The sequence below is a fragment of the Eretmochelys imbricata genome, chromosome 1, assembly GCF_965152235.1.
Source record: "Eretmochelys imbricata isolate rEreImb1 chromosome 1, rEreImb1.hap1, whole genome shotgun sequence".
In the NCBI taxonomy this organism is placed as follows: domain Eukaryota; kingdom Metazoa; phylum Chordata; order Testudines; family Cheloniidae; genus Eretmochelys; species Eretmochelys imbricata.
The window spans coordinates 210,257,324-210,269,913 of NC_135572.1; the positions used below are offsets into that span (position 1 = coordinate 210,257,324).

Sequence of the window (12,590 nt, forward strand, 5' to 3'; positions counted from 1 at the left end):
TTCGTGTGGGGCCATCTTCTTGATAACAGATGGCCACCTGCAGTGTATCCTTTGTCAGGGAGAGGGACACGTCCCTCAAAAATGTTCCCATTTGTCTTGGCGTGAAACCCAGAGCCAGAAAGAAAGGGACATTAGATTGAAATTTCTCCTCATGAAGAAATCGCTACGTGCGACAATGAACCTGGGTCCGGACTTTCCCCAGAGAGGCTCTCACGCTCTGCCAGGTCATCAGCTGATCCCCACTCTCCACACACTGTGAAGAGAAAGTCATACTGTGATTGTGCATTTGACAAGAAAAGGCTTCCTCCTCCTCACACTTTTGAGGCGCAGCCTGCCAGAATACCATCCCCAGCTAGGTCGGTGGCTTCAACCTCATCCGACAGGGGACACAGGTCCAGGGCTCATCCAAGTACCTCTGGTACCGACTCCAAGAAACAGTCTAAAGACCCTATCTGTGCAGACCTTCAGCCCTCAGCACCGTTTCCCAGCTCTGGAGACCGAGGTGGCCCATGTGCATGAGCTATGGCACCGACACCATTTCTGGCACCAATGAAGCCATCGACACCGAGTAAGTCCTCACTTTTTTGACAGGACCTCCCACCACTTCTACCCTCCTCTCTGGACTCACGAAATTCCTCCCTCTCTCCGCTGAGAACAGCACCTCCCTTCCCCAGTGAGGAGGAGGAAATGGAGAAGGAGGATGAGGGTTCCATTGTTCCCTCGACTACTGGACAAATTGCACTGGCTTATCCTTACTATATGCAAACTACCTCTGGCCCGCAATCCTGACAGGGACCACCATGGATGCAGCCACATATACCACTCTATGGCACTCTGTACCTCAAAGTAGCACTCTGGAACCCTCATATTCATCCTTGTCATATAATTATGATATATTTCATACAAAGCATGCCATGTAAGATATCATATGAAAGGTCATGATCTGCTGAAACCCATTGTTCTGTCCAAATATGTATATCATTAGTGTGTGTGAAGTTATGAGATTTTACTGTATGGCTGTTACTGAAATATGTTGTAAGTTTGAGAGTCTCTACTGCTAGGTGGTGATCCACTCCCAGGACGGTGTTAAGCGACCATTAATCAGTAGGGGAGTTGTAAACAAGGAATTTACAATACTGTAAGAGGGCTGCACAAGCCTCACACAATGGGGGATTGCTCAACTCTGTGACTCAGCAAAGCCCACCAGGACATGTCTGGGCTACTGTTTTCCAGACATATGGACTGAGGATATAAAATAGGGGACAGTGGCATCATGCCTTTGCCTTTCTCCTCCCCCACCTACACTGGGAGCAACAAGAACACTGGGAAGACAAAGGCTTGAATTGAGGAGACTCGTCCCAGGGTCAAAGGGGAAGCCTGTGTATTAAAAACTTGACATCTAGTAGGGTGAGAGAACAGATGGATCTAAATACTGCCTATTCTAATAAGGTTTAAGATTTAGACTGTGAGCTTACCTTTTATTTTCTTTGGTAACTATCTCTGACCTTTTGTGCTTACCACTTCTAATCACTAAAATCTATTTCTGTAGTTAATAAATCTGTTTTATATTTTACCTAAAACAGTGTATTTTGGTTGAAATGCTTGGGAAATCTCAACTCAGTTTACAAAGGCTAGTATGTGTCCTCTCCACATTGAGGGAGGGGTGAAGTGGGTAATAAAGTTATACTGGTCAGGCTCCTGATGAGGGCAAGATGGTATATTCCACCTGCAATGCTGGGTGGTTGAGAGACTTTCACTGTGTGATTCATGAGTGGCTCAGGAAGAATTCATGTAATTTAGCTGTGTGTGGGGCTCCATATGCTGTTGTACTGAGTGATAACAGCACCCGGGGGGTTGCTGCTTTTCACTTGCAAAGCATTGTGAGAGACAGCCCAGGCTAGAGAGTTAAGGGGGTCCAGTGGTACCCCAGTTTCAGGTTGTTTATTCATAGGTGACCTCATCACACACTTCCACCAAAACTGGTCACATTGGGACCCTGGGGCCATGTTCAGGGCACAATTCGGGAACCCTCCCAGAGAGGAAAGCCAGAGACCTATACCTCTCCCTTCTCCATCAGTCTCTCACCTCAGGAAGTCAAACTGCCACTGGTACCCACTGAGGAGAAAAAACAGGAAGAAGGGCACGAAGTGGAGGCTTTTCCAACTTTACGTTTTTCTTCCTCCTCACCTGACGAGGAGATTATGCCTCCACCCCCTGCATCTGCCGATGACTTCAGGCATTTTCAAGATCTGTTCCATAGGATGGCAGACTCCTTATAGATTCCATTGGAGGAAGCCAAAGACCAGCAACATAAACAGCTGAATATGTTCCACACATCCTCTTCCTCAAAGATCACACTACCAATCAATGAGGCTCTTCTCGAACCTGTGAAGGTTCTGTGGCAGACCGCAGCTTCCATCTCTCTGACCTGCAAATGTGCTAACAAAAAATATTATGTTCTGGAGAAGGATGCTGAATTTTTATTTTCGTACCCCACCCCACTTCTTTGGTGGTCAATGAGGTGCAGGAGAGAAGCCGTCAATACCAATCTCGCTCTAGTCATCCAGGCAGAGATTGGAAACGCCTGGACCTATTTGGATGCAAGACATTCTTCAGCCATGCTCCAATTTAGGATTTCAAATTATGAAGCTCTTATGACCAAGTATAATTATCTGAACTACTCCATATTGGAGGCACTCTGCCATGACTTACCAGTAGAGGATTTACCATTCAAAGGTCAGAAGCTATTCTTGGAGCACACAGAAAACTCTGTGCTCCCTTAAAGACTCCCCAGCTACACTTCATTCTCTCAGGATATATACGCCAGCACCAAAGAGACGTTCGGCGAAGTACCAACTCCCCCCGCAATCCCAAATTCAACAATACACAATGCTGTCAACAAAGGACTCTGACTAAAAGTAGATAGCCCACTCCTCAAGGGGCTACCTCTCACGCAGTAGCACCAAAATAACAATTTTGAAGGTGTGGTCAAGGTACCAAGAAGCCTTCCCTTGTTCCAGTCATCCCTACCATCCCTGACATTCCAACAGTTTGGTGACCGACTAGCTCCGTTTTTCCCATCTTAAAGTCTCATCACCTTGGACAAGTGGATTCTAGAGACAATCAAGGAAGGATACTCGGTCCCCCTTCTATATATCCCACCCCACCACCTTTCCTCACCATCCCTCTTCAGGGACCCCTCTCAAGGGGAGAAATAAGTCATCTTCTGCAACTGGGAGCCATAGAACAGGTTCCTTCCCAACACATGGGACAGGGCTTCTACTCCTACTATTTTCTGAGTCAGAAGAAGTCCGGCGGCTGGTGTCCCATCCTAGATCTTCAGAATCTAAACAAATTCATCAAGCTGCAATGTTTCAAGATAGTTACCCTCTTCATTATTATCCCAGCACTGGAACAGGGGAACTGGTTCTCAGCGCTTGACTTCCAAGATGCATACTTTAATATTTCCATACATCCTGCTCACAGAGAATTCCTCCAGTTCATCATGGGCACCGACCATTACCAGTACAAAGTACTGCCCTTTGGACTATCCACTGTGCCTCGGGTGTTCTTCAAAGTCCTCACGATAATCATGGCCTACCTAAGGAAACAAGGAATAATCATTTTCCTATACTTGGACTATTGTCTCCTCAAGGCCCCATCCAAAATGGACACTCTCCGAGCCGTCTATGTAACAATGGACCTGTTCACAAAGCTAGACCTCCTTGAGAGCCTAGAAAAGTCCACTCTAACACCAGTACAACAGCTGGAATTCATCAGTGCACAGTTGGATGCCATACAAGCCAAAGCCATCCTACCACCTCACAGATTCTCAGCTATAATGGATCTGATATCCGCCGCATGGTTCTGCCCCCCAGATCTCTCCATGAACATGCCTCCAGCTTCTAGGCCACATGGCAGCGGCCACGTTTGTTGTCAGGCATGCAAGACTGCAAATGCAAGGTCTTCAAGCATGGCTCCATCCTGTATACCTCCCCCACAAGCACAGCATTCACAAACTTTTATCTATGTCAAGGACTCACTGCTGTGATGGACACAGCTCAGTGACGTTTGTGTTGGAGTTCCTTTCCTACAACCATCACGGACTATGATCTGAACCACAATGCTTCCCTAATCAGTTGGGGGAGCACATATACATGAACACACAGTACAGGGCAGATGTTCGTCCACCGACTCCATCTTACACATCAACCTCCTAAGATCTCTGAGCAGTCCGTAATGCCTGCCAACATTTCCTACCTCTTCTCAAACATCATACCATCAGAGTGATGATGAACAATCTCGCCTGCATGTATTACATCAACAGGGCAGATGGAGCGAGGTCCCACTCTTATGCTTGGAGGCGATCAAACTGGAACTGGTATATCCAGAACGACATCTCCATTTCAGCCGCATACCTCCCAGGGCACCAGGACACCACTGTGGATGCACTGAACAGGATGTTCTCACATGATCATGACTGAGAGCTGGATATGCAAGCACTTCAACCCATATTCAACTGGTGGGGCAGTCCCACTATATATCTCTTTGCCATTCAACACAATGCCCGCTGCGCTCAATTCTCTTCCAGGCTGAATTCTCTTGGGGCACAGATCGCTGGAGGACATGTTCCTCATAACCTGGGATACACCACTCCCCTATGTCTTCCCTCTTTTTTCCCTCCTATTCTGAGCACTTTGCAAAATAATAGCTCCAACATGGCCACAATAGGTCCGTTATACTTAGCTTCTACACACGATGGTATGCCCGTTGATCTCTCTCCACCTAATACCATGGTTCCTTTCACAGGACGCATCTCCATCCCAATCCATAGATGCTCCACCTCAAATCCTGGCTCCTCTGTGGTCCCAGGATCCAGAAATAATCTGCTCAGATGCAGTCAAACTTTTGACTAGCAGGCGTGAGATGACCAGACGAACTTACATTCACAAATGAACTAGATTTCACTGCTGGAGTGCCTCACACCAGGTTGATGCAGCACACACTCTGTGCCCCTTATTCTTGCCTACATTCTCCACCTTAAACAGTCAGGATTGGCCAATAGCTCTATTAGGGTACACTTGGTGGCAATCACTACCTTTCACTCCCCTATTTACGTCCACTCTGTCTTCAGACACCTGCTCACAAAGTGCTTCTTGAGGCATATTCAAAATCTCTATCCCCATATATGAGACCCAATCCCAGCCTGTGACCCCAGCCTAGTCCTACGTTCCCTGAATAGCCACCGTTTGAACCAGTGGCAACCTGTTCTTACAAACACCTAGCAATGAACACAGCCTTTCTTGTTGCCATCACCTGCTAGACAGGTGGGCAAAATCACAGCCCTCATGGCATATCCACCATACACGGTGTTTTATAAAGACAAAGTTACACTATGCTCACACCTAAGATTTTGACCAAAGGTCCCAACAACTTTTCATCTCAATCAACCGATACACCTCCCTTGCTTTTTCCTGAAGCCTCACAATAATCAACAGGAGGTGGCTCTACACACCCTAGATGTGACGTGCACAGTAGCTATCTACTTGGATAGGACTAACCCCTTCCGGAAATTTCCATGATTATTCCTCTCCACAACCAAAAGATCTAAACTGCTATATTTAAACAATACCTCTCTAAATGGATCTCCCAATGTATACATTTATCTTACAAGCTCCACGATAGACAACCTCCTACCTCAATCAGAACACATTCCATATATTTGTTAGCTACCTCAACTGCCATTCTTAATAATGTCCCCATTGATGACATTTATAAGGCTGCCACATAGGCAATGGACACTCTCCTTGGAGATGCTGTCCTCTCCTCAGCAGTACATGTCGCTTCAAAGCCCCAGCCTTCCAACAAGGGGCACTACTTTCTAGTCACCTCCAGTGGAGCACGGACAGGGACATCACTCAGAGAAGAAGTTGTTACCCTGTGCGGTAACTGAGGTTCTTCAAGATGTGTGTCCTTATGGGTGCTTTACTACTCGCCCTCCTCCCCTCTGCTTCGGAGCTGAGAACAAACTCTGTGGCAGAGAAGGAACTGGGGGCAATCGGATTGCACAGAGCTATATATATATAATATATATCCATCCCGCACACAGCAAGAGAGAGGGAAGGGGCACATGTGCGGTCCGATGGGCACTGCTGGTGAAGATCTCCGATCCAAGGCACAGGGGGCACTGTCACACCTACAGTGGAGCACCCATAGAGACGCATCTCGAAGAACCTCAGTTACTGCACAGGGCAAGTAACCCTCTTGCACAGGGGCATTAGGCTCCCCTGCTTTCTTCCCTCCCCTTATGTAACTGAGAGTCGATGCACAGGGCAAGATCAAGACCGACCTCTAAGCAAGTGAGGCTTTCAATGCAACTAGCTCATCTTTTACATCCTCACTGAGTCCTCACCAAAACTGGTATAGCTGGGCTGCTCCATTCCATTTGACATCAGCAACAAGCCGTTGGAAATGTGCAGCATAGGAGATGACCAGCCCTTTCCCCCGGTGAAGATTCCAGAGGGCAGCCTCTGTAGAGCAGATCCAATGCGGGTCCTCAAAAATGGTTGAGAAGGCTTTCTGGAAGGCATCACAGTTTAAGAGCACAGGGCTGTTCTGCTCCAATGGGGATGTCCAATCAAGCACTTTGCTGGTAAGAAGACTGACTACTAGCCCCACCTTTGTTTGGTCTGTGGGGTATGTACTGGGGCAGAGCAGGAGAAGCAGCCTGCATTGTTTCAGCAACCCCCAGAATTTCCAGCACTCCCCACCAAGCCATTTGGGCAGTGGGACCGTGGGAGCCGATTCAGGCCATAGCGTAGCTGTTTCTCCCTGTGAGTGTGCTAGCTGCTCACATAGGCTCTGTGCTTCGGCAGAGATCTACCTCACTTGGGCCTTTAGCATGAGGTTCTCTGCCTGCAGGCAGATGACTTGGTCCTGAAAGTCCCAGGCCCTCAGGGAGCCACTATTGGAGGGCAGCCTGCCCCTTCCATCATCTGTGGAGTGGTTGGATGGAGTGGGGAACCAAAGGGGTCTGAGAAAACTGTCTGACCTGGGCTGTGGGGGGCCTGTGTGGTCAGTTACCAAGTTGCAGTTGAGATGAGCAGCAGAGTTGGGCTCAAGCCGGGTCAGGATACCAGAAAGTCAGGGTCAGGCACCAGGTTACAAGACAACTGGCAAGTAGCTGAGTTGGAAATGAACCAGGGTCAGAAGCCAGAGTCTATGATCCACAGCAAGGCAAGGTCTGGAGCGGAAGCAAGTAGGCTGTTTGCGTCATTGCTCAGACAGCTGTCCATGATGGCTTCTTGGTTCATATACCAGCATGAGCCAATCAGAGGGCTGCGGGGGGCTGCCACTCAGGCCCTGCTGGGAGGTACTTCCTGCAGTGACTAGCTAGGGTTCTCCAGCAGAAACCCTGCCTAAACTTCCAGTGGTGATGCGGAAGTGTCAGCAGCCCAGAAATTCCATGGTCCCAGGTTCTGATACGTGGCTGCGTTTCAGTGGTGTGTGAAGTAGTGTACAGTTTGCAAAGGCCAGTGAGATGAAAAGGGCTATAAATAATTACTATACTTTTGACTGAATTAATGTTAATGAAATACCTAAATTGCACTGTCTGTTCTATATTAACAGGGGTCCTTTTTCTCTATTCACGTTTTGTCACAAGAACAATTTACAAAAGACCAGCTAAACATTAAGAGAGAGATATCACAGAGGAATATTTGTTAACAGATTCTGAAGAACCCTGGTTTATTTATTTATTGTTTTTCACTATTTTAATGGCTATTGTTATTTTTAAGCAAATATAAAGAATAACCTTCTTCAACAATGACCATGGAAGAGTCCTTTGGGCATGCCATGGCCCATGATGTCACCTCTTTTCCAGAAAGAGAGTTTAGAATATTCTGCCCTCATTAGCAGAGCATTATTGGCTGCATTATTAATATCAGTCAAATGCCTCACTCCAGTTTAAGAGCCATGTGCAGTGACTGTAATCAGTACTCAGATAGAAAGCTCTGAAAACAAGAGTGTGAGACAGCAGACAGAGGTATTTGCAGATCAGTACTCAGAATGCTTTGTCAGCTCGCAGAACTGTGGTGCTGATGGCTGAGGTGTAGGTTCTAAACTTATAATGAGCATCCCACCACAGGTCATCCACAGATCTTCAGCACCAAAACCATAAGCCCCATTTGAGTGAAATGCCAGCCATTAGAGGGAGACATAATCCCACACCTACATTCCATGTGTTTTACACAAGCACATACCGAAAGGCCTGGATGCACCTGGTGGACACCCCAGTTTCTGTTCTGTATGTTTTTGTGGGATGTGCTGTGCATGATTAGAACAACATAAAGACATCAGCTAGTCAGGATTCCCTTTCCCTGCCATTCTGAAGTGAGGGCTTTAAGATATTGGAGGATCAAGGGCACTGATGGTCTGCTTAAAATGAACAGTTTAAATACATCCAAGATTTGCCTCCCTAGGATGTGAAGTGGGATCCCAGTGCAGCTAAAGAAGCTAGCATATTCTTTTGATTTTCATCATTTGTTATCAAGTCAGCCAGAATGACTCAGATACCACCATGATGGAGGAAGTAGGTATGTGAGGTGAGAGATAGAAATTAGGAGGTAGATAGATAGATGGATGGATGGATGCAGAGCTGCAGTATAAAGTGCACTGTTCACCAGTAATTCTAAAATTCGCGCAAGGAATTGGTCTGAAAAGCCAGAGTGCAGCCCCAAAACGTTATCGTGTGGCTCACAAATGGCCTTCATCTTTAATACAGACCTATGGCTCCTGAGAGGCTACAGGTCCCATCATGCAATGTTCTTTCTTCATTCAGAGCATTATATGCTGGAACCTGTAATCTCTTATAGGAAGCACGTCTGTATTTAAGATGAAGGGAGCTAAACATTGCCCCATTTTATTTTGGGTGGCCTTCTAGTCTAACAAACTTGTTCATCCAATGTTATTTATTTTGCAGATGCGAGTGCTTGTGAGAAGTGTCCCGAGGATTTCTGGTCCAACGAAAACCACACATCCTGCATCCCCAAGCAGATAGAGTTCCTGTCCTGGACAGAGCCCTTTGGAATAGCTCTTACTCTCTTTGCTATCCTGGGAATTTTCCTGACCTCTTTTGTTCTGGGGGTCTTCACCAAATTCCGCAATACACCCATTGTCAAGGCCACAAACCGGGAGTTGTCCTACCTCCTCCTGTTCTCCCTGCTGTGCTGTTTCTCCAGCTCGCTATTCTTCATTGGCCAGCCCCAGGATTGGACTTGTCGTTTGCGGCAGCCAGCCTTTGGCATCAGCTTTGTACTCTGCATCTCCTGCATCCTGGTAAAGACCAATCGCATCCTGCTAGTTTTTGAAGCCAAGATCCCTACAAGCCTCCATCGCAAATGGTGGGGCCTCAACCTGCAGTTCCTTCTGGTCTTCTTGTGTACTTTTGTGCAGATCATCATCTGTGTGATCTGGCTCTACACAGCTCCCCCTTCCAGCTACCGGAACCATGAGTTGGAGGATGAGATCATCTTCCTCACCTGCCATGAGGGCTCCCTGATGGCTCTGGGCTTCCTGATTGGTTACACCTGCCTCCTGGCTGCCATCTGCTTCTTCTTCGCTTTCAAATCTCGGAAGCTGCCAGAGAACTTCAATGAGGCCAAGTTCATCACCTTCAGCATGCTGATCTTCTTCATTGTTTGGATCTCCTTCATACCTGCCTATGCCAGTACCTATGGCAAGTTTGTCTCAGCCGTGGAGGTGATTGCCATCCTAGCTGCCAGCTTTGGGCAGTTGGCCTGCATCTTCTTCAACAAAGTCTACATTATCCTCTTTAAGCCTTCCCGCAACACCATTGAGGAAGTGCGCTGCAGTACAGCTGCACATGCCTTCAAAGTAGCAGCCAGGGCCACACTGAGACGTAGCAACGTGTCGCGCAAGAGGTCTAACAGTGTAGGTGGTTCCACGGGCTCTACCCCATCATCCTCCATCAGTAGCAAGAGCAACCATGAAGACCCCTGTCCTCTGCCTACCTCCACGGAGCGGCAGCAGCAGAAGCGGGGATGCAAGCAAAAAGTCAGCTTTGGCAGTGGGACAGTCACCCTGTCATTGAGCTTTGAGGAGCCCCAGAAGAACTCTGTGGCCAACAAGAATGCCAAGCACAGGAACTCCCTAGAAGTCCAAAACAGTGATGACAGCCTGATGCGGCACAGGGCCCTGCTTCCTCTACAGAACAGCGAACCCCTAGGTGTAGAGGAGTCAGGAGTGGGAGAAACCAAACAAGAGGTGCAAAGCCCAGAAGAGCCTCCTCTACCGTCAGCAAATTCCCAGAATTTTATAGGTAGTGGAGGTGGCTCTGTCATAGAGAACACAATACGTTTTTAACAAACCAAAAAATGATAAAATCCACCACAGTTCTCCAGAGAAACCAGCTCACCTGCTTTCTTCTTTGGGAAAGACACCGAAGACGCGTCTGAGATGTAGCCACCACACCTTATTGTTAGTACAAGCAAAGAGACCCTCACTTCCAAAGGACACACAGGAGGAACAGACTATCAGAAGGCTACATCTAGGGACCCTTGTACTGACATTGTATTTGTTTTAAAGAAATTGGCATCAGGACATCTTGAAAGGACAAGTGAAAATCTTCTCCAGCTCGGTTTTAGTAAAACTTTGCCTACTGCCTTGCCATTGTCGATCCTGCCTGCCAGACGGCAGCTCAACTGGCTGTAAGCATTTAGGCAATTTCATTTTACTCTGCTTTTACACTGATGTATAATACCCCTCTTCCCCATTGTGTATAATAGTCCCTCTGTATCCAACATGTGAGATCTCTAACCATGTTAAACCAAGGAAAGGACTCAGCTGTACTAAAACAGGACTTCCAGTTTGACCCCAGGGAAGGGGTCATTAAAAATAAAACAAATAAATACATAAATATTCTGAATGCTTTGTACAGCCAACAGTCTGAACATGCAAAGTATTTAATATGATAGACGGTCCTCCCTGCTATTTATATAAGATGATGTTCCAACCCCTGCTTCCTGATGCTGCCAGTGTGAGCAGTAGTGAATGCTGGACAGTATTCTTCATAGACATCAGTGCATTAGGTCGAATTACAAGTGGCCTGTTGGTTTGTTCCCATTGACATGTTGTCACCCCCAGGCTGCCTATTTTGGTGGAGAGGGAGGACACTTTTCCACCCAAGGGAGAATGTTGTGAGAGCTCAATGAGATGTATCCATGAGTGATTATGTTCCTAGTAGTTATATGCTTAATGAAGTGTCTTTGCTGTAATGTCCCATATGACATACATGGCTAAACATTCACATCACAGCCTACATTGTGTTTTGCCATATTAGTTTTTCTCTCTCACACACACACACTTCAAGATGGGGAAACTGTACCCAAGAAGTGGTTATGTTTGGGTGTAGCCAAAGGAAAGAGGAGTATTAGAGGGGGACACAGACAAGTGGCTGGGTGCGGTATGAGGAAATGCATATGGGCAGCCAGATGTTTTGGGTTTTGTGTCATGCACAGAGGTAATAGTCAGCTGAATATTTTGGAGCAGCTAGGCTTTTGGGGAATTTATAGAGTGGGTAAGCCAGAGCAAGTGCTTCAATCCTGGTCCATCTTGAAGGGGTGTATGGTACAGGACATATCTCCTTTATTTGAAGCTTTAAGGGTTGGGAGGTGAGTAGAAGAGACCTTTAAAGACACTCTCTTCAGTGGCCTTCTCAAGGTTGATGCAAGTGCCTCCAATTTTTGATAAGATGTGCCGACTCCTCTCTCACCCACTTTGAGGATGTTTGAAATGAACTCGCTGATGTGAAAATTTGGCATGTGGATAGATCAGAGAAATAATGCACCTGTACGGCCACACTGCAGACAATGGGCTTATGTCAGGGATTCATTGCCACATAGATTCCAAGGCCCTAAAGGACCACTGACCTCCTGCGTAACACTATCCATAGAAAAGGAAAGGATGAAGTATCATGCATCCGATGAAGTGAGCTCTAGCTCACGAAAGCTTATGCTCAAATAAATTGGTTAGTCTCTAAGGTGCCACAAGTACTCCTTTTCTTTTTGCGGATACAGACTAACACGGCTGCTACTCTGAAACATGTCACTATCCACAGAATTTCCCCAAAATAGTTCCTAGAGCACATCTTTTAGAAAAACATCCAATTGTGAGTTAAAGTTAATTTAGCGCCCTCTGTGCAACAGTTATCAGCCTGTGTGAATCGATTATACTCTTCTCTCAAAATACTAAAAAATGCTCTTGGTCACTACAGCAGAGTAGGTTGGCCTTAGACTTACCTGGAGGAGAGACAAACAAAGGTCCATGGAAATGCCTTGGTTAAAACCTCATTATTCTTTTGTTACTATTAGATTGGCATTGTTTGGGGTTTTTTTGGTCAGGGCAAGAAAATAAACCTTCCAGAGGATATTGCCATGTAAGGGTTTGTTGTACTGTCGGTGGTGTTAGCGGAGGAGGAATATGGTGGGGAACACGGGGGTGGCCTGAACGTGGAGAGACGCTTTTTCAAGGTAGGGATTAATTAACCTTTTCATTGCTGTGTGTGCATACAC

At 46.7% G+C, this 12,590-nt stretch overlaps 1 protein-coding gene across 1 annotated transcript in view; it reads left to right on the forward strand.

Annotated features, from left to right (window-relative positions):
- CASR (calcium sensing receptor) overlaps window positions 1-10,383 on the forward strand; it is a 103,149-nt gene extending 92,766 nt beyond the window's left edge. The window contains exon 6 of the mRNA XM_077807354.1: window positions 8,981-10,383. Within this exon, the coding sequence (XP_077663480.1) occupies window positions 8,981-10,383 (1,403 nt within the window). The remainder of the gene's footprint in view (window positions 1-8,980) is intronic.
- The last annotated feature ends 2,207 nt before the right edge of the window (window positions 10,384-12,590 follow it).